Below are 23,095 nucleotides of genomic sequence, written 5' to 3'. Positions count from 1 at the left end.
ACTTCTTTCACACCAGCCTGGGCAGCATCTTGAAGCAGCTGTACTGCTGACTGTGTCTCCTCACTGTTAGACTGTAGCAAATGGCGGGCATAACGATATTTGGCAAGCTGGTGCCCTCCACTGGCTGCCAGGCGGTAATAATCTGCTGCCTAGAAAAAGAGCAGGTACAAACAGACAATGTAAAAAGAAAGATGCCTTACTTTCTAAAAACAAAGCATAACACATTCTAGGACGTTGCACATTGTTTTCCTTGAGTACTGCACAATAAAAACATTCAGATGCTTCATGGGCCATACTTCTGTCAATAACAGTAAAATGTGTTCTGCACTATCATACAAGCACACACTGAATAAATATGGAGGTATTGCTTTGAAGTCATGATTGTAATTGATTGGGCCACTTCTAATTTTCTTAGAGTGCTTCTCTATTTATGCTGAACATGTAGGGGTGGAGCCTGTAGCACTGGCGTCACACCCCTGTACTTGGGTGGCAAGCAGCAGTTTTCAATGCCAGTGGAACGAGTTTTTATTCTTTACTGCTGACTTTTAATGATTGGATTTATAAAGTGCTGCACTATGATTTCATTATACTCTTGTGGGGTGAGTTTTTTTCTGTCTCAGTGTGGTTTTGGTTGGCTGCTTTCTCTTACCTGGAGGTCATCTTACATTCTCAATCTATGCTGCCAGAGGAGGTGCAAGCAAGCTGTGATTACTTAATTGCACTGATTTGGGCTGTATTTCTTACAGCTATATTCTCTTGTGAGTTTTGCTATTGACTTGAGGGTGGAGTGCGTTACATTTGGAAGTTGCTTCATCATCTGGACACGGTGGTGGCTTTATACACTATATCACAGGTTGTGTTACAGATTTTACATATTACATTTTTATACTTTTAAGGACTTTTTTTTATATGTGGTGCTGCACATTTGTTTATATAAACACAGTATCCTGATTCAGGTGGAATAAAGGAACCACATTAGGTAGGAAAGAAGACAGAAGCTTAAACACCACCTTATCCAGGTGGAGAACCAGCAAAAGTTCCTTGAACGAAAGCACAGCCAACCTCAAGACCCTGCATACCAAGGTAATGCTAACCAGAGAGATCACCTTGTACGTAAGCAGTGACAAGGGAATCTCACGGAAAGGTTCAAAAGGAGAAAACCGCAAAAAAACTGACCAAACCAAGTTATGGTCTCATGGATACAGGGGGTTCCGCCCAAACTGGCAGAACAATCTGTGTGACATTGTGCACAAAGACTTTAACCAAGGAATGAGGTCTCCAAAATGAAAATGGCCAAGAGTGATATCTGCCCCTTGATGGTACAAGGGACATCTCCACCCAAGACCATAAAAAATTCAAAATGCTCCCCATGACAAACTCATACAAGCCTCCCATCAGGTGAAAAACTCTACATGCACTATGGCACACCTTCCTGGAGATCAACTTCCTTGCCTTGAGTAGGGAAGGTGGAGGAAGAATCAGAAACACCCATATCCCTTAGGACTTGTGCTTCAAGAGCCACGCCATCAAAGCCAATGACCTCAAAGCAGGATAGAAGATCGGACCCTGCAAGATCATATATGGCCAATCTGGAAGAGCCCACCTTTGAAATCTGCCATATGGAATCTTTCAACATACATACTGAGAAACTCAAGACCCTTGGAAAGTCTTCCAGGAGATGTCAAATGGCAGATTCTCTGGAACGGAGCATATGTCATCCCATACTTTAAAGTATTTGTAAACCTCAGACATGAAATATAAACCAAGCATTCATTCCTCTGCTATCTGCATGAGTCACTTCTGACAAGTGTTCTTGACCCTAAGGGGTAAAAAGGTGACAGGGGAGAGATCTCCAGCACACAGCCAGAGACTGACAGCCTCAGCTCTGTTCCTGTGTGAAAGGGGTCTGTCCCTTCTCTTCAATCAGCTCTCAGAGCTCTTCTCACTGACATCTGCAGAGTGTAACTTCAGCTCCCTACCCCCTGCTTTCTGGAAGTTCAGGCAAGCTGTAAAAATTCTAGAGTTTGAATGAATGTAGAAAGGAGAAGACTGCAGATAAACAAGTACAACTTAGGTAGGACAATTTACTCTCTAAGTATCACTCGAGGCTAGGCACTTCACAGGGTACATGTGAGGGTTTACAACCACTTTAAGGACTTGGTAAACTCCCAAGGCAGCCACTTCAGGCTGCAGTCACTCCTATCAGAGAAAAGGACACCTTAGAAAGGGCCTTCAACCTCTTATTCATGAGGTCTTCAAAAGACTGAGGCTTAGCTGAGCCGGGAGGAGTTATGACTGGGTGGGGATTCCTGCCTTTTTTTGGCTAGTGTTCATTGACCTGAAGGTTGCAGCATAACCCAAATAGTTATGAATGCCAAGCCCTCTATAACCAGTGATGTAAGCTTAACCGCTTCCGGACCAGCTGCCGCAGTTACACTGCGGCAGGATGGCACGGGCAGGTGAATCGCCGTCATGTTACGTCGGCACGCGGCCGCCGAGTGGGGCGCACGCCCGCAACGATCGGATTCGATCCAGAACTGATCAAGCCCCAGGCCAATGATTTCTGACCTGGAGATCGCTCCTGGCAAATGAGATCCTTCCCCTGCATGTGTAAGTGTAAACACTGCAGGGGAAGTGATGTCATCTCTCCTCGTGTAATGCCGCGTACACACGAGCGGACTTTCCGGCAGAAAAAGGTTCGACGGAACGATCCCGTCGAACATTCCGATCGTGTGTGGGCTTCATCAGACCTTCTCTGTCGAAAATTCCGACGGACATAGAAATAGAACATGTTTCAAATCTTTCCGACGAACTCGATACCTATCGAAAAAAAAGTTTGTCTGTATGCTAGTCCGACGGACCGAAAACGATGCAAGGGCAACTATTGGCTACTGGCTATTGAACTTCCTTTTCTAGACTTCCTTTCAAGTTCGAAACGATCGGACTTTGGTGTGATCGTGTGTAGGCAAGTCCATTTCGTCGGAACTCCGTAGAAAAGTCCTTCGGAGTTCAGTCCGACGAGAAGTCCGCTCGTGTGTACACGGCATAAGTCTTTTCGTTCCATTCCGAGCAGAGGTAACATCTAACTGTGAGTTGCACCAACAGTACGCTGACATCAGTACACATAGGCACATATATTACCCCCGATCACCTCCCCCCCCCCAGTTAACCCCTTCACCCCATGTCACCCAGTGCAGTGTTCTTATTTTTTTTCTTTTTATCAATGTACTGGTGTCATTAGTGAAACTAATCAGCGTTAGGGTAATTAGTATTAGGCCCAGAGAGGTCTAGGGACCACCCCCCAACCCCCCCCGATAAAGGTTTAACCCCTTGATCGCCCCGTCACCAGTGATCACTGTATAAGTGTCACGGGTGACGCTGGTTAGCTAGATATTTTTTTTATAGCGTCAGGGCACCCGCCATATATTACCCAATAAAGGTTTCACCCCCTGATCACCCGGCGGGTGACATCAGTTAGGTTTTAGCGTCAGTCAGGGTCTGCGTCGCCCCAGACAGCGTCAGATTAGTGCCATAGCGCCCACGCACTCACCATACACCTCCCTTAGTGGTATAGTGTCTGAACAGATCAATAAATGATCTGATCAGAACTATCCTCAGCAGCTTAGGGTTCCCAAAAACGCAGCGTTAGCCCAGATACCTGCTAGCACCTGCGTTAAGCCCCTCTGCCCTGCCCACCCAAGTGCAGTATCAATCGATCACTGTCACTTACAAAAACACAACACATATAACTGCAGCGTTCGCAGTCAGGCCTGATCCCTACGAACGCTAACAGTTTTTTTGGTATTGTTTGAATCAGTCGATGACAGTCAGGTGCTTTTTTCCTGTTAGTCTCACTAGTGTAACCGGGAAAATTTAGAGACCAAAATGTCAAATCGAAGGTACACTAGTGAAGAGGCCTACACGTTTCTGAGCATGACAGGTAGTGAAGAGGAAGTCACTCATTTGTCAGATTTAGGCTCAGAATACGAACCAGTAGACAGCAGCGGCACCCTGACAGATAGCTCTGATGATGGAGTTGTGGTCCCTGCCAATCTCAGGCGTACCAGACCCCATGCTTCTGCTGTCATTGAGGTGCAAGAACCGCAGGGCTCTCGTATGGAGCAGAGAGCCAGTACTAGTGCCGCTCATCCTTCTGGCGAACTGGCAAGCACCAGCGGCCTAGTACATACTGGTCGTACATCCAGCACTGCAGTATCACGAGGTGACGTGGCGAGTCCCATAAGTGCAGTTCAAGCATGTGAGGTGGCTAGCACGAATAGTGTCCCACTGCCACCAAGAAGACAAAGACAGGCCCGCCGAGGCCATAGTGCCTGTCCTGCTGCATTTACCAATCCTAATTGGGAGCCCACCACTTCTGCAGCACCCGTACTTCCCCCTGTACTCTGCTGAATGCTTATGTGCTATACAAAGCTTCAGGACGAACTGGATCCTTCCTTAAATTCCAGGAAGAGATCATTACAGCCCTTCTGTTTCCAGACGGTGCCGTGGCCCAACTTTCCAATCCAAATGCAGTGAGCCGGCTTCATGAGAGGCGTTTTCCGCATGTCCTCTCTGGTACCCCTACCCAAAGAACACCCCAAAAAAGATGTCGTGTCTGTAGAAAGCGCGGATATAGGCGTGACACCCGCTTTTATTGTCCCTCCTGTCCTGACCAACCTGGTCTTTGCATTGGTGACTGTTTTGAATGCTACCACACACTAGTGGAGTATTAGCGTAGGGTACAGCATTGCACAGTCCTAGACATACTAACACAGTGTCCCGAAAGATGTGATGGCCATCACATTTTGAGAGACCCTAATTTGTAATGTTTACAGTTTATATAAAAGTGCAAAAAAATAAAATAAATAAAAAATACACACACAAAAAAAAAAAGCCAAAAATAGTTGTGGTTTTATTTTTCTTCTCTCTATTGTTCTCTTTCTTACGTTCGCTCTCTATTGTCTGCTCTATTGTGCTCTCTCTTTTTTTATTGTATTTTAGAACTGTAATGTTTTATTTCTACTGTATTTGCTTTGCAGGTATGGTAAATCTTACTGTTATACGGTTATTGTTAACCATTATTTGCTTAGCAGGTACGCCATTCGGCTGCAGCACAGGTTTATTTATTCTGACAGTAACAGCGTTCGCTCCCACGAACGCTCCCATAAAGCCGTGACTCCAGCGCTGTAGGAGGTGATTTCACCACCACAGTTAAAAAAAAAAAAGAGAATATATGCGGAAGCATGAGGGCAGGGGTGGAGGAGCGTTTTGCTCCTAACATTAGGGGCAGATTGCTCCCATGCTTCGGCATATATTTTTTAGGCACAGATTGTGGTAAAAAATGTTTTATTTTGACTATGTTTTATTGTATTTGCTTTGCAGGTATGGTAATTCTTACTGTTATACTGTAATGTTACTTTGTTTTATTGTTAACCATCATTTGCTTAGCAGGTACGCCATTAAGCTGCAGCACTGATTCATCTTGACAGCAACAGCGTTTGCTCCCACGATACATAAATCAGTGACTCCAGCGCTGTAGGAGGTGATTTCACCACCACAGTTAAAAGAAAATGGTGCATGTATGCCCATCATTAGAAGTGGGTGGATGAAGGGCGGTATTCTAATGGTGGGCATACCCACAGATCAATCTCTTTTTCGTTCAGCCCACATGCTGCATGAAAAAAAGAACATTAAAATATATGCCCAACAAGGACCAGCAATGTACTGGTATGTTGCTAGACTTTGAGTGGTTATACCAGAATGATCATCTTGGTATCATTCTTTTCAGCCAGAGGTCGGCTTTCATGTAAAGGCAATCCCCTAGTGACTAATTAGCCTGTAGACTGCTTTTACAAGCAGTGGGAGGGAACGTGTCCCCCCCCACCGTCTTCCATGGTTTTCTCAGGCTCTCCTGTCCCAACAGGGAACCCGAGAATGCAGCCGGTGGTTCCGCCAGCTGACCATAGAGCTGATTGGAGACCAGAACGGCTCCAATCATCTCTATGGCCTAAGAAACCGGAAGCTACGAGCATTTCATGACTTAGGTTTCGCCGGATATAAACAGTGCCATTGGGAACTTGGGAAAGCATTTACTCACACCGATCTTGGTGTGGTCAGATGCTTTGAGGGCAGAGGAGAGATCTAGGGTCTAATAGACCCCAATTTTTTCAAAAAAAAAAAAAAAAGAGTACCTGTCACCACCTATTATCATAGGGGATATTTACATTCCCTGAGATAACAATAAAAAAAAAAAATGAAAGGAGCAGTTTAAAAAAAACAAAAACAAAAACCTGTAAAGGTTTTCAAAGGCTTTTAAAAATGTATGTAGTTTGTTGCCGCTACACGTCTGTGCACAATTTTAAAGCATGTTGTATTTGGTATCCATGTACTCGTACTGTAAGATCATCTTTTTTATTTTATCAAACATTTGGGCAATATAGTGTGTTTTAGTGCATTAAAATAAAAAAAGTGTTTTTTCCCAAAAAAAAAAAAATATGCGTTTGAAAAATCGCTGCGCAAATGCTGTGAGAAAAAAAATTTGTAACACCCACCATTTTATTCTGTAGGGCCTTTGCTTTAAAAAAAAATATAATATTTGGGGGTTCAAAGTAATTTTCTAGCATACTTTTTTTTTTTTTTTTTGCACAAAGTTGTCACTCAATAATATAGTGTTCAAACATGCCATGGGCATATGTGGAATCACACCGCAAAATACATTCTGCTGCTTCTCTCGAGTACGGGTGTACTTCATGTGTGAGACTTTTTGGGAGCCTAGCCGTGTACAGGACCCCGAAAACCAATCACCACCTTCAGGCTTTCTAAGGGCAAAAAATGGTGATTTCACTTCCTCACTACCTATCACAGTTTCGGAGGCCCTGAAATGTCAAGATAGCACAACCCCCCCAAATGACCCCATTTTGCAAAGAAGACACTTCAAGCTTTTTTGCTGAGAAGCATGTTGTGCCCATGGAATATTTGGCCACAAGTTTCGGGAAAATTACAATTTTATTTTTTTACACAAAGTTGTCGCTAAATGATATATTGTTCAAACATGGCATGGTTAAAATAAAAAATGTATGCCCTTAGAAAGCCTGAAGGCAGTGATTGGTTTTCGGGGTCCTGTACGCGGCTAGGCTCCCAAAAAGTCTCACATATGTGGTCCCCCATACTCGGGAGAAGCAGCAGAATGTATTTTGGGGTGTAATTCCACATATAACCACGGCACGTGAGCAACATATAATTTAGTGACAACTTTGTGTAATGTTTTTTTTTTTTTTGTCATTTTTCAATCACCTGTGACAAAAAAATAAAACATTCAATGGGCTCAACATGCCTCTCAGCAATTTCCTTGGGGTGTCTACTTTCCAAAGTGTGCTCATTTGAGGGGGGGGTTGTAATGCCCTGCCATTTTAGCACCTCAAGAAATAAACTAAAAGCTGCGTAAATTCCAGTAAATATACCCTAGTTTGTAGATGCTATAACTTTTGCGCAAACCAATAAATATATGCTTAATGACATTTTTTTTTACCAAAGACGTGGCTGAATACATTTTGGCCTAAATGTATGACTAAATATGAGTTCATTGGATTTTTTTAATAACAAAAATTAGAAAATATATTTTTTTTTTCAAAATTTCCGGTCTTTTTCCGTTTATATCACAAAAAATAAAAATTGCAGAGGCAATCAAATACCATCAAAAGAAAGCTCTATTTGTGGGAAAAAAAGGAAGCAAATTTTGTTTGGGTACAGCATTACATGACCGCGCAATTACCAGTTAAAGAAGCACAGTGACAAATTGTAAAAAGTGCTCTGGTCATTGAGCAGCCAAATCCTCCAGGGCTGAAGTGGTTAAGAAATAATGCATGCCCCCCTTTTTGGTGCGTTAGGCAGCTCATTCAAATGACTCAGTGGCCTTAAAGCAATGCACGTTAACCACACAATGTGAACGCAGCCCACAAGCCTGGAATCACTGTTGAAAGGGGAGAGAAGGATGAGCTGAATTGCTGAGAGAAAGCAGCTCATATGTTGCTTAAGGCCCAGTTCCGGGAAACCTGAAAATTATCTCTTGCAGTGGGGCTATGCCTGTACTACAATGGTTAACTGCTTGTTTAGTGTAGGGGATTTAATAAATAGATTTACTTAACCAATCCTCTGCACTGCTAGACCGGTCTCTGTGGCATCTTCTCCTCCATGCTCAAGCTGTCTAAGGTCCTGGCTGTGATGATGCAAAGGGACAGTCAACCGCCAGAGCATGGGGGAACTCCATCTGCTGGGGGAGTAAATCAGGTATATGAAACTGCTTTTCCCATCCCCTACACTAAACAGGCAATTAACTCTTGCAGTGTGGGTGCAATCCTACTGCAAGGCATACTTTTAAAGTTTCCCAGAGTTCGGCTTTAAGAAAATATATTATATATATATATATATATATATATATATATATATATATATATATATATATATATATAAAAATGTGCCTGGCCTTGCCAAAGCTTAACTTTATAAATCCAGATGCTAATAAAATTGTGGTCTAATGCATGTGTACACAATGCATTATGATCAAGGAATATATTGGTGCAATAAATACAGATGCACACAATACAGATGTAGAGCTCAGTAGAAAACATTTATTTTGCACCAATAAGACACTCTACAATCGGTCAGTGATAATCACAGTCAGGCAATGCCACATACTTTGGTCATATCTTTGGCCACTCCTTTTCCTTTCTCATAGCACACAGCCACATTGTATTGAGCCTTGCTGTAGCCACTCTCTGCGGATTCTTGAAAGAAGTGGAAAGCGGACTTGTAATCAGCACTGTCTCTGGCGCTGATGATCCCTGGAGAGATTGGTAAGAGATAAACAATTTCAGCATTTAGATGTGACTAAAGGGCAACTACAATCAGACACAGTTGAAGCACACATATAGGAGCTAAATAGGTGCAATATGGATGCAAAGCAAAAAATAAGGATGATAAAAAAATATTTCACATTCAGAAATACGGCAAATTCCAGGCAACTGTTCCATTACCTGCCCGTTGTGTTGATAGTGCGCATCATCACACTGGCACTGCCCACTTCAAGCTATCTCCTTCCTGAAAGTCCACATAAATACCTCCCCCTTTTTGCCCTCCTCCTAAAGCTTGATATGATTTTGCAGCACACAGTATACAGACAGATGTCAAATTTACCTCTAGGAAAGTTCACAGTCTGGTAATAATTTTCTAATACATGTCATTTGTTTATGTTTTCTTTTAGAGCTTATTTAAATAGAAATGGTTAAAAAAAAAACAGCCACCATCAATGTACAGTATATCCAAGTTTTTTGTTTTTTTTTCAGTAACACGAGGGAATGGTTTAATAACTTTTCAGGACTCTTCCTATATGCATCCTACTGGGTAGATTTTAAGTTGTTCTGTAGACAATTGTTCACACTGGAAGACTTTGCCTCTATTGCTGTTCTGGTGACAACTGAAAATTTAGGATTTTCTATTATTTTCAGTCCCAGTGACAGAGATTTTATTGGTTGAACTAGATGGACTTTTTCAACCAGACTAACTATGAGTCTCCCTAGCAGGGACACCAACAGCAATAACAATCTAAAGGGGCTCTAACCTATCCCACGCTAAAAAAAAAAAAAAAAAAAAAAAAAAAAAAAAAAAAAAAAAAAGAAGGTTTTTGTTTATATACACTTTAAGCTTAATGGCTTAGAACTCCTGACTTGTAGCTGTCACTGGGGTCCCACTTTGGACACTATTTATAGAGTGTAGGTTGTATTTGCTTTGCATTCCTGTGTTTCTTCCTGTTGCTCCAGTTTCACCCCACAATCCAGAAAACAGATAGGTAAAGATTTGCATATACCAAATATGTTCAGCACTGTAGGTACGCTGGTTTCTGTCAAATCCAGCAATCGAGAGGCAGCAAGGTTTAATGATTCTCCATGGTCTTCTTTTGATTGCCGTGGCTGAGAAAATGGCAAAATTGTCTCTTAGTATGTTTCTTAATCATCAAAGCCAACCTTTCACCATATACTGCACGTTTGGTCATTCCCATCATCTCTCCTACTTTTACACAATCAGACTGTATTTGCTTTCTTTTCTTCTGCAAATTGCTATTTGGTTATGTAATGGAAAAATGTTTTGAAAATGGAACTTTGTTTTCCTAATAAAAAAAAATATTTGACTTTAAAAAAATGACAATAAACAGTTCACAAAACGTGAAATTGCATTATAAAGAGAAAGGAGGGAGGTAATGACAAAGTGCAGTGAATGGTGAAAAGTTACGCTTTTACACGTTTCATGTTCTGATGACTTCTGTAATATTACCTCATTGACAGGTCTTGATGTACTCTCTTCCGAAGCAGCATCTGATCCAAGTGAAAAACCAAGGTTGTCATCAGTGCTTGAATCTGCTAAGGGAATTAACAAATAAAACAAACATAAGTAACAGTGAAAAAATTATTATTAGGGTGCACAGTGTCTTCTACCTGCCATACCTTGCTCAGCCAGATGATGTAGGTCGCTTTCACTAGAGGAAGCTGGAGATGCACTCTCAAGAGAAACCTCCACATCCTGCAGAGCAGCATCATTCTGCAGCTTTATACCATTCCAGGTACAAGACTGGACACTCTTTGGCAAAATATAATTGCTGACAGCTACAACAAAGGTAGAAAGTAAGTATATATTTGTGTAAGAAACAATAACCCATTGTTTAAAAAGTCTCTTAAAAGGATAAGTTCACTTTTTAGAAAAAAAAGAAAAGTAAATGCACATTTTTTTGCAGGTAAAAAAATGTGCATTTTTTTTTTGGAGCCTGTAAAGCATTGCACCAGCGATCAGCAGATGCCATGCAGGTCTCCAGCAGATCTGTCAGAGTATCTGTGTGCCTGTACATCCCACACAGGCAAACAGATACAATCTGACAGTAAGAGCCCATTCACACAGGGGCAACACGACTTCCAGCGCGACTTTGGGAGGCAACTTGGACACGACTTGAGTATGAATCACAGTGCGACTTGGGGCAACTTACAACACAACTTGAAGTCGCCTCCAGGACAGGGAACTTTACAAGTGGCCAATCAGAGCTTATCAGCTGTGTGTGAGAAGGAGGGGGCTGGCTGTTTAGTGGAGTAAATTACTTTCCGTTTCCTTTCTGCTTCCTGTAAAATTGCCTCAGTATGAACAGTGATCCAACTTGGAGGCAACTTCCATTGAAATCAATGGGTACAAGTCACCTTCTAGTCGGATTGAAGTAGTACAGGAACCTTTTCTGAAGTCGGAGCGACTGCAGTAGTGTGCATTAAGACGGATCCATTCACTTACATTGATTTTTTCATGTAGCGCGACTTGAAGTCGGATCCAAAGTTGCTCCTGTGTGAATGGGCTCTTAGAGAGAATGAACTACCACAGTGCTCCAAAGCGGTAGATCATTGAAAACTTGCGGCCGACAGCCGCAAAGGTTGCTGGACCTCATAGTTTTACATTCACGGGACATTGAATGAGTGACGAGGCCAGAGGATCCCAGCTAGCTGTCAGATTGGGGAATCGGGGAGGTGCGGTCCGTTCGTAACATGTTACGAAAGATGAACTTATCCTTTAAGAAAACAAACAGTACACATATAGCTATATATAGCTTACATATGGGTAAATTATGATGTGATGTAGGTGAAATATAGGAGATTTATAGAGCTGAATGTGCTCCCACCATGTCTGCACTGACTCCACTTCATTTATCTCATGAAATGTTTCTGTACCTGCCACAACCAAGTGGTAAACAGAGTGCAACATCATGGTACCATGAGCTGGCATATTTATTACCTCTTCCCACCGAGCGTACACACATATGCCGCCTAACTGAAGAAGATTGAAAGAAAAAAAACAAAAATGTAAAAAAAAAAAAAAAAAAACCAAAAAAAAAAAAAAAAAAAACTAGATTAGGGTATGATCTAGGTCACTGTAAGGGTCAGGTTCAAAGTGTTTTAGACAGGGTTAAAAAATGCATTTTTTTTTTTTTTTATTATCAGTGCCAGTTTTGAGGTAGGATAAAAAAGAAAATCAAAAAACAAAATGTGCACTATGGTCAGGAATAGAAGAAATTGTTCTGGGTTGTTTTTTGATAGAAGATAAAGGAAATATACAGCTAAATAAAAGTAAGAAAAAAAAAAAAGTTTTTACTTTTTTTTTTTGACTATATTGGGACAGTTTTTCCTGGAAAATTAAAAAAAATAAAATAAATCAAAGGCAAAACCTATACCTTTGTCATGATGGGGTTAAAGGTCAGGTGACATTTCCAAAGAATGTATAACAGACCCTGGAATTGGGCATGGATGAGATCGCAGAAAACACGTCATTCATGTTTGTAATGTTGGGACTGTCCTGAGTAATGAAAGTCCTGACCAGAAGAACTGGCATTTTCACAGGTGGCAATGCAATCCTGATGTACAAGTCAAAGAATAAAAAGGGATGGGATTTTTTTACATTTCATATCTGCAGTGGTCAGGAGTGGTAGTGAGAAATATAAGGTAACTTCTGTATAACATAAAGATTTGATCAGATGCATACTACTTACAAAATCTGCTGCACGGGTAAAGAGATGAGAGGATCTGTTTCAGGCAATTGCGCTGTGAGCACCTGTCTTCCTGAGGTTTACTTGTGCAACAGTGAAAGGACGCCTGACGAGCCAAATGCAAGAAAAACAAAGCTGCAGCTCCCTGTGAGACATGAAAAGAGTGAAGAATAGTCACGCACACACACACACACACACTAATTTACTTCATTAGTAACACTAGGTTCACACCCTAGCGTTTTTGCAGCCCACATTTGTGCAGGCATGGCAGCTTATTCATTTCGATGGTGTTTCCCGCAAAAAAAGGTGCATCACATTTTCCAAAATGCGTCCAGCGGGGAAATTGATTTCCTTGCGGTTCCTGTACCCGCACATGCACTGCGATTTTATATGCGTGGGGGGTGCCATTCAGAATGAGTGTGGAAATCGCTGTGATTTCCACACCCACATGCATGTGTGTGAACCTAGCGCTCGGAGGAAAAATGATCGCGCTATACAGGGGGTCTAAATAAATTGGTTAGACCTTAGATCCCTAGTACCAGTGGTCCTTTGGTGCTTATTGTACAGCCCTCAAGGGTCCTGCAGACATATTTGGGTGCTTATCAAGCAAGTGAAGGAAAACCATTCCACTAGTTAAAGCCTAAGGGTCTAGACACACTATGTGCAATCACCTGTGTTTTTCCTCATGGATAAATGCAGGTAGCTGCAATGGCACACAGAAAACTCTAGCTTCCTGTGTGTCATGTTCACACCAAAACACTTTTTTCTGCATTCCAGAGCTGTCCGATATTATGCAACATGCTTGCATAATATTGCACCACTATGGATGGCCCTGCATGATCCTGGACAGCAAGCGCAGGTTTAGTGTGCCGACTAGTGTGAACGCTAGGCGCTAAGTTTACCTACAGTAGGTGACCGCAATATGTGTTATTGGCGAGATTTGACACCTGCGAGCCCCGTCGCGGGAGCCAGCGTCGAGCTGGCTCGCTCATCGGGAAAGGAAATATTTTTTTTCCTTTCGCGATGAGCGACGGGCAGTGCTGACAGATGTCTGGTATTAATCATGAGGGGGAACACCGCGCCAAATTTCAAATAAAAAAAACGGCGTGGGTTCCCCCCCAGGGGCATACCAGACCCTTAGGTCTGGTATGGTTTTTAAGGGGAACCCCCTACGCCGAAAAATCGGCGTGGGGGTCCCCCCCAAAATCCATACCAGACCCTTATCCGAGCACGCAGCCTGGCCAGTCAGAAAAGGGGGTGGGGACGAGCGAGCGCCCCCCCCTCCTGAACCGTACCAGGCCGCATGCCCTCAACATGGGGGGGGTGGGCGCTTTGGGGCAGGGGGGGCGCCCTGCGGGCCCCCCCCACCCCAAAGCACCTTGTCCCCATGTTGATGAGGACAAGGGCCTCTTTCCGACAACCCTGGCCATTGGTTGTCGGGGTCTGCGGGCGGAGGGCTTATCGGAATCCGGGAGCCCCCTTTAATAAGGGGGCCCCAGATCCCGGCCCCCCCCACCCTATGTGAATGAGTATGGGGTACATCGTACTCCTACCCATTCACCTGGGGGAAAAAGTGTCAATAAAAAAAACACACTACACAGGTTTTAAAAGTAATTTATTAGGCAGCTCCGGGGGTCTACTTCTGACTTCGGTGGTCTTCTTCCACTTTCTTCGCTCTCTCCGGCCTCTTCTCCCGGTGTCCGGTTCTTCTGCCGGGCTCCTCCGCTATCTTCTGCTCTTTTGCCGCTCTCTTGCTAGCGGTGGCCCAGTCTTCGCCATCTTGTTCCTTCTTCTCTTCTTCCGATGTTGACACGACGCTGTCTCCAGCTGTTATGCTGTGTGAGCGGTGCGCGATCACTTATATAGGCATGGGGCGTGGTCACCGGGTGCTGTCACCTGGTGACCCCACCCCTTATGATGTCACAGTCCCATCATGCCCGGGGACTGTGACATCATAAGGGGCGGGGTCACAGGGTGACAGCACCCGGTGACCACGCTCCATGCCTATATAAGTGTTCGCGCACCACTCACACAGCATAACAGCGGGAGACAGCATCGTGTCAACATCGGAAGAAGAGAAGAAGGAACAAGACGGTGAAGACCGGGCCACCGCTAGCAAGAGAGCGGCAAAAGAGCAGAAGATAGCGGAGGAGCCCGGCAGAAGAACCGAACACCGGGAGAAGAGGCTGGAGAGTGGGAGAAGAAGCGGACACCGGGAGAAGAGGCCAGAGAGAAGTCAGAAGACGACCCCCGAAGTCGGAAAAAGACCGCGAAGTCGGAAAAAGACCCCTGGAGCTGCCAAATTACTTTTAAAACCTGTGTAGTGTTTTTTTTTTTGACGACAGTTTTTCCCCCAGGTGAATGGGTAGGGGGTACGATGTACCCCCTACTTATTCATATAGGGTGGGGGGCCGGGATCTGGGGGCCCCCTTATTAAAGGGGGCTCCCAGATTCCAATAAGCCCTCCGCCCGCAGACCCCGACAACCAACGGCCAGGGTTGTCGGGAAGAGGCCCTTGTCCTCATCAACATGGGGATAAGGTGCTTTGGGGTGGGGGGGGGCCCGCAGGGCCCCCCCCTGCCCCAAAACGCCCACCCCCCCCATGTTGAGGGCATGCGGCCTGGTACGGTTCAGGAGGGGGCGCTCGCTCGTCCCCACCCCCTTTCCTGACCGGCCGGGCCGCGGGCTCGGATAAGGGTCTGGTATGGATTTTGGGGGGACCCCCACGCCGATTTTTCGGCGTAGGGGGTTCCCCTTAAAATCCATACCAGACCTAAGGGTCTGGTATGCCCCGGGGGGGGGGGGGGGCGGTCTGCGTGCTCGGATAAGGGTCTGGTATGGATTTTTAAAAAAGTTTTGCTTTCCCGATGAGCGAGCCAGCGCGAGATGCACCGCACCCTGTCGCCAAGAATCAACGCGATGGGATCGCGCTGGAAACACAATCTCGCGGTCAGGTACTGTACAAAAAAAAAAACACAACAATATAAGCACAAGGATTATGATGCATCATAAGGTCTCATGTACACTGCTGCTGGTAAATGGACGTTTAGGAGCAGTTGGGCATTTTTTTCAGCTGCCCCTGAACTCTCCTCTATGTTATCTTATCAGTACATGTACACAGGGTCGTTTATAGTCGTTTATAGGCAGTTGAGTTTAGAAATAAAAAGAAAAACTGCGCTGCAGAGCAAAAAAGGTAAAAGCTGCACACAAAATACACCAATATCTGTGTATACCATGAAAAATAAAAAATAAATAAATAAAGTGCGCTAATTATATGAAAATACACACATAGATGTGAATACATGTGGGTAGTAGTAAAAACCACAATCTACTGAGAGCAAGTAAATGACTCCATGAGTGGTAAAAATATATAAGTACAAAACATAAAAACTCAAATAAAAAGAAGAAACAAAAAATGTGTACATGTGAAATACAATGATATTAATAGCGTGAAAATCTGAAAATCAAACAAACTCAGTCCATGGGTTCAAATATAAAAAGTTCATCAGTGAAAAAAAGCTTCCATCCACTATACAGCTCAGCAGCAACTAATCCCCCTATGAGTGGATTGACAAAGGAGAGAGATGTGCAGGATGGTGCAAATCCACTGGCGGTGACTCCAATAAGTGAGAAAGTGATAAAGGTGGACTCTTACCCTCCGTGTTGGACCCCCTCCTTGGCAAGGTCTATCAGGCATGCAGATTTTTGCCCTCTGCAGGGACCATGTAATGAGAAGATCTCCCCAGCAGCTGTTAGGAATGTTGTCTCCGATCCGGGCTGGTCCAAGTGAAACGCCTGGAGAGGGGGGAAGGAAAGCTCTCTTGCTCCCAGTGTGGCAAAGGAAAAAACAAAAGAGCGGAGCTCCAATAGTGTAAAAAGTTTCGGAATTTATTAAATAAAAGTACAGACCGCAACGGAGAGTGCACGCTCCGTGAGGTGAAAATACAATTAAAAACAAGCCGGCATATAAAAATCGTAATAACCCGTGCATAACGTGGGGCAATCGTGACGGCTTACAACGTAGCCATGCCCTACATGTTTCGTCATTAGTAGACGTCTTCAAAGGGGCACGGGCTACGTCTTTTCCGTACATTTCCATATATACTTACAATTTTTTCCATCACATCTTGCCTCTTGGTGAGATTCAGTGATTTTCTCCTTTCTGCTCTGTCAGTTTTACGTTCCAAATTAGCATTTGTAAGACATATTAATTGTCTAGTAATACTGGGCTTCTTCCTCCAGATGGCGCAAGAGATTGGCTCTACTGGGAGGGGCTGAAGTTTTGTTTAGTTTCAGTCCTATGTGTCACCTTGGCAACATCCATTCACTGAGGAGCACCAGGTAGAGGCTTGGGTTTTCCCTCCCCTGAGAGTGGAGGTGAAAACGAGGCTTGGTGTGCACTGTTATACTATATAGGGGATGGCTTAACACGTAGCCCGTGCCCCTTTGAAGACGTCTACTAATGACGAAACATGTAGGGCATGGCTACGTTGTAAGCCGTCACGATTGCCCCACGTTATGCACAGGTTATTACGATTTTTATATGCCGGCTTGTTTTTAATTGTATTTTCACCTCACGGAGCGTGCACTCTCCGTTGCGGTCTGTACTTTTATTTAATAAATTCCGAAACTTTTTACACTATTGGAGCTCCGCTCTTTTGTTTTTTCCTTTGCCACACTGGGAGCAAGAGAGCTTTCCTTCCCCCCTCTCCAGGCGTTTCACTTGGACCAGCCCGGATCGGAGACAACATTCCTAACAGCTGCTGGGGAGATCTTCTCATTACATGGTCCCTGCAGAGGGCAAAAATCTGCATGCCTGATAGACCCTGCCAAGGAGGGGGTCCAACACGGAGGGTAAGAGTCCACCTTTATCACTTTCTCACTTATTGGAGTCACCGCCAGTGGATTTGCACCATCCTGCACATCTCTCTCCTTTGTCAATCTACTCATAGGGGGATTAGTTGCTGCTGAGCTGTATAGTGGATGGAAGCTTTTTTTCCCTTTTGAACTTTTTATATTTGAACCCATGGACTGAGTTTGTTTGATTTTCAGATTTTCACGCTATTAATATCATTGTATTTCACATGTACACATTTTTTGTTTCTTCTTTTTATTTGAGTTTTTATGTTTTGTACTTATATATTTTTACCACTCATGGAGTCATTTACTTGCTCTCAGTAGATTGTGGTTTTTACTACTACCCACATGTATTCACATCTATGTGTGTATTTTCATATAATTAGCGCACTTTATTTATTTATTTTTTATTTTTAGTTGAGTTTAGAAGCATTTTTTTGAACGCAAAAAAAATGGGTTCAGGACAGATGTTCAGAGGCATTTGCAATGCCAAATGCCTGTAACAGCTTGCAAACACGGTAACTCGCGATTATCCACGTTTCGTTTACAGGCATTTTTAGCCATTTGAAAAAAAAACGTTTCTAAAACGCAAACATGGCAAAACGGACGTTTTAAATGTCGGTTACGATCTGTCAAGTTAAATCGCTCAGGAGAGGTTGTAAAGACGTCCCATGTACATGAAGCCCAAGTGTTTTGTGTCCTTTGTGCCTCTGTCTTCTCATTCAGTAGAAGTTTTCCATCCTCCGATTACCTTTTAATTTTCATACATAGAAGCTGTCTCTGCTTTAGGCATTAAATAGTTTGGTGTATTTCTTTTGCATTACTTTTTTCTGTGCGGTCTCATGCCTTTCCTGCTCTGTTTTCTCCCTCTGTTCATATATAATGGATTTTGCTGATAGAAATATTAAATTCTGCACAAGTAAGTTCTAAGAGGATTGCAGGGAGCAGTTATTTGTAAAGAGGCTGCTAATAGCACTGATTTCTAGTAGTGAGATCCGGAAAGTCAGTCAGTCAATGACTGTCTCTTGAAGCATGTCCAATAAGGATGAGCTCTGGCGTGTTCGCACAGCCCATGTGCAGAGCCCGCCAGGAAGTCGGCACTGCGCTAATCACAGGCAGTGAGACATTTCCCGATCTCTGCAGCCGCGCAACGAGACAATGTCTCACTGCCTGTGATTAGCACAGTGCCGACTTCCTGGCGGGCTCTGCACATGGGCTGTACGAACACGCCAGAGATCATCCTTTATGTCCAATGTCTCCAACAACTCCACAGCATTTCAACAGTATCTAACCATCAATTGTAGCATGTCTGCAGTCTCTGGCTATCTCTTGTAGCATGCATATAGTCTTTAACCATGTTCAGTTACATATCAGTGGTTACTGACAGCTTTCTGTAGCACTGAATTCAATTAATGTTATGTGCCACATTTTGGTGATTTTAGAGGCCGCACCTCAGACCCCTAACTTGATCATCACTGCCTTAGAACAATGTTTTTCAACTATAGCACCCTTAAATAATATGCAAAATCTTGAGGGGAATTAATTTAACATAGGGTTACCTCCCCCCTTTCACATCAGAGTCTCTACTCTAGTTTCACATCAGGTGAAACTAGAGTAGAAAAAAAAAACACCCTAGTTTTTTAGCCGTAGTTGTTTGTCCAAGTATTCGTCAGGTCTTTTTACATGTGGATCTATAACTTCCCAACAAGGTCTTTTTGATGCTTGCATGGAAAAAGGATGGTGACAATGCCCAGGCCTGTCAATAAGTGCTAAATGCAGGAAGTGCTTAGGAAATCTGTAGGTGGTGCTGGGGTCATTATTCTTAAAAAAAAAAATGCTATATGCCACATTTGTTGCTTTTGTTGTCACTCCTCCCAAACACCTGTAAGCAAGTTAAATAAACCCACCATTAAACAAGGTAAGTGCTCTGAACGCCATGTGCAAATGTTAAGCCTGCTGATTGGCAGCTCAGGCACTAAGCATTGCTGCATTGTAAAAGGTTGGAGAATTCTAGAATGACTGGGTTTTTAAATGGGGCTGCGTTGGAAATGAAAGTGAAAAGCATTAAAGTGCAACCTGTCTGCCCAAACATTAATATTCACTTACCACTCCAAAAGCATCCAGTACAGTATACTGCGGCAGCTGACCGGTGCAAAACTGAAAGTTCCTCTTTTTCTTATGCTTCTGTTCATTCTGACCACTGTGGGCACCAGATGACTGGGAGCTGTAACTGAAACACAGAAATAGGTTATCAGACGTGAGAAAGCTAAACATTTATAGAAAGAATATAACTCGGTTCACAGGGCACTTATATTTTCTTCCATAATCTGTTTGCTTTTGCTTAAAGTTAGCGCAATAGTTGCAGTATCAATACACAATCCATATAGAGCAGCCATGTACTGTGAAGAGAATTTTATGCTCACCTTATATCCATACAGTCATGTCCAAAAATATTAGTATCCCTGCATTTCTGTCAGATAATGTCCCACTTCACCCAGAAAATTGTTGAAATTAGATGTTTAGGCATTCTCACGTTTATTTCGTTTGTTTGTATTGGTATGACACAAAAAAGTGGAGAAACAAAAAGCCAAATCTGACACATTCCATGCAAAACTCCAAACATGGACTGGACAAAATTATTGGCACCTTCTCAAAATTTTAAGAAATAATTGCATTCCACGTTTGTGATGCTCCTGTAATTTGTAATTAAACTCCTTTCCATCAATTAACAGGTGCTGACAATATTGAAATGACACTGGCAACCAGTTAAAAATGGTAAAAAATTTACTCAACCTTTCTGTTGTGTGTCTGTATGTGCCACATGGAGCATGGAGAAGAGAAAGACCAGCAAACAATTGTATGAGGATCTGAGGAAAAACAAAATTGTGGAAAAGCATGGACAATCTCAAGGTTACAAGTCCACCTTCAGAGATCTTAATGTTCCTGTGACCACTACGCAACATTGTCAAGAAGTTTACAGCCCATGGCACTGTAGCTAATCTCCCTGGACGATTACAAAGATTACAATGAAGGTTTGTTCGAATAGTGGCTAAAGAACCTCGATCAAGCTGACCTTCAGGCACAGGGTACAACTATGTCAGCTTGCACTATATGTCGCCACCTGAATGAAAAGGGACGCCATTGTAGGAGACCCAAGAGGACCGCACTGCTGACACAGAAACATAAAAAAGCCAGATTGGAGTTTGCCAAAACTTACCCGAGGAAGCCAAAATCCTTTTGGGAGAATGTGCTGTGGACAGAGACAAAATTACAGCTTTTTGGTAAACAAAAAACAAAAAGCATTCTACGGTTTTCAAAAAAAGAAATAAGGCTTTTAAAGAAAAGAATACAGTCCCTACAGTGAAACATGGTGGAGGTTCACTGATGTTTTGGGGTTTCTTTTCTGCTTTAGGCACTGGATGTCTTGACCTTGTGCATGGAATTATGAAATCTGAAGACTACCAAAGAATTCTGGGGTGCAATGTAGCAGTGTCAGGGGTCATGGGTCTTACAGCACACATCAAATAGCACCCAGAAATGGTTTAAGACAAAGCGCTGGAGAGCACTAAACTGGCCAGAAATGAGTCTAGATCTAAATCCCATAGAGCACCTGTGGAGAGATCTCAAAACAGCAGTTCGCAAAAGAAAAGTGGTCCAAAAGTGTAAGAAACTCAATAATGGTTACAGGAAGCTAATGATTTCAGTTATTTTTTCCAAGGGGTGTGCTACCAAATATTAAATTGAGGGTGCCAATAATTTTGTCCAGTCCATTTTTGGAGTTTTGCATGGAAATGTGGCAGATTTGACTTTGTTTCTCTACTTTGTAGTGTCATACCAATACAAAACAAAAGAAATAAACATGAGAATGTGTAAACATTTGTAATTGCAACAATTTACTGGGCGAAGTGGTGCATTATCTGACAGAAATGCAGGGGGGGGTCATATTTTTGATCATGACTGTATATATCATGGAGTGGGGCATTTGTTACAAATCTCTCCTTACGAAACACCTGCACTAGCACGGGCTTTAAAGCATAATGCATTTAAGAAGTGACAGTCATAGGACAAATCTAATATGTTTGAAGACACTTATACATACGCTAGGGGTTGGAGATATAAATATCTAATATAACATTTTTTTTATAGCGTCAGGGCACCCGCTGTACATTACCTAATAAAAGGTTTAACCCCCTGATCACCCGGCGGGTGATATCAGTTAGATTTTAGTGTCAGTTAGGGTCTGCGTCGCCCCAGGCAGCGTCAGATTAGTTCCAGTAGCGCTAACACCTACGCACGATACACCTCCCTTAGTGGTATAGTGTCTGAACGGATCGATATATCTTTGATCGGATCAGAACTACATTAGCGTCCCCAATAGTTTAGGGTTCCCAAAAACGCAGAGTTAGCGGGATCAGCCCAGATTCCTGATAGCACCTGCATTTAGCCCCTCCGCCCAGCCCACCCAAGTGCAGTATCAATCGATCACTGTCACTTACAAAACATTAAGCGCATAACTGCAGCATTCGAAGAGTCAGGCCTGATCCCTGAGAATGCAAACAGTTTTTTTGGTAGCGTTTGAAACAGTCGCTGACAGTCAGGTGCTCTTTTTTGCTGTGAGTCTCACTAGTTGTCCAAGTAAATTTAGAGGCCAAAATGTCCAATCAAAGGTACACTGGTGAAGAGGCCTACACGTTTCTGAGCCTGACAGATGAGTGAAGAGGAACTTGCCCATCTGTCAGATTCAGGCTCAGAATACAAACCTGTAGACAGCAGCGGCACCCTGACAGATAGCTCTGACGACCGAGTAGTGGTCCCTGCCAAGGTCAGGTGTACCACACTCTGTTCTTTTGCTGTTGAGGTGTAAGAACCACAGGGCTCTCGTATGGAGCAGAGAGCCAGTACTAGTGCCGCTCATCCTTCTGGCGAACTGGCAAGCACCAGCGGCCTAGTACATCCTGGTTGTACATTCAGCACTGCAGTAACACTTGGTGACATGGTGAGTCCCATAAATGCAGTTCAAGCTGGTGAGGTGGCTAGCACAACTAGTGTCCCGCAGCCACCAAGAAGACAAACACAGGTTTGTTGAGCCCATAGTGCCCTTCCTGCTACATTTGCCAATCCAAATTGGGAGCCCACCACTTCTGCAGCACCCGTACTTACCACATTCACTGGCCAACCCGGAGTTCAGGTGGAAACAGATGGTTTTACGTCACTTGATTTTTATTCGCTGTTTTTCATGGAAGATCTCAATAGATCTATTGTGAACCAAAGCAGTTTATATGCTGGTCAATTCATCGCCTACTAATCCCCAGTTGACCCTTGCCAGAGATTGAAGACCTATTACAGTCTCCGAATTTAAGACCTTCCTGGGCCTATCCCTCCTCATGGGCATAACTAAAAAAAGTGAGTTGCGGTCAATATTGGTCCAATGACTGACCCAATTCACCATATGCCCGTGTTCTCTGCCTCCATGACCAAGACACGATACGAGCAGATCTTGCGGTTCATGCATTTCAATGACAATGAACTCTGTTGTCCTCGGGGTGACCTTGATCGGGTATCGGGGCACACCACCCCCATGAGAGTACATTAACTATTGTCATCTTGTATATTTTCTCTGTTTTTCTGATTTTGTCTCTATGCTGTATGGAATGATTTTTCTTAATTTTTTTT

At 43.3% G+C, this 23,095-nt stretch overlaps 1 protein-coding gene across 2 annotated transcripts in view; it reads right to left on the bottom strand.

Annotated features, from left to right (window-relative positions):
• The window catches only part of DELE1 (DAP3 binding cell death enhancer 1), a 113,681-nt gene that overhangs the window by 18,437 nt on the left and 72,149 nt on the right, over positions 1-23,095 (bottom strand). The window contains exons 3-9 of one of the 2 annotated variants that reach the window (XM_073621045.1): positions 19,529-19,652; positions 12,569-12,710; positions 10,497-10,655; positions 10,327-10,412; positions 9,863-9,965; positions 8,695-8,840; positions 3-149 (exon numbers count right to left, since the gene is read on the bottom strand). In XM_073621045.1, the coding sequence (XP_073477146.1) occupies positions 3-149; positions 8,695-8,840; positions 9,863-9,965; positions 10,327-10,412; positions 10,497-10,655; positions 12,569-12,710; positions 19,529-19,652 (907 nt within the window). The remainder of the gene's footprint in view (positions 1-2; positions 150-8,694; positions 8,841-9,862; positions 9,966-10,326; positions 10,413-10,496; positions 10,656-12,568; positions 12,711-19,528; positions 19,653-23,095) is intronic. The other variant, XM_073621046.1, reaches the window with a different exon arrangement.

Source organism: Aquarana catesbeiana, linkage group LG03 (genome assembly GCF_042186555.1).
Source record: "Aquarana catesbeiana isolate 2022-GZ linkage group LG03, ASM4218655v1, whole genome shotgun sequence".
Classification (NCBI taxonomy): domain Eukaryota; kingdom Metazoa; phylum Chordata; class Amphibia; order Anura; family Ranidae; genus Aquarana; species Aquarana catesbeiana.
Note: the sequence above shows the minus strand (reverse complement) of the source record. Positions and strands in the feature narration are given on the sequence as shown.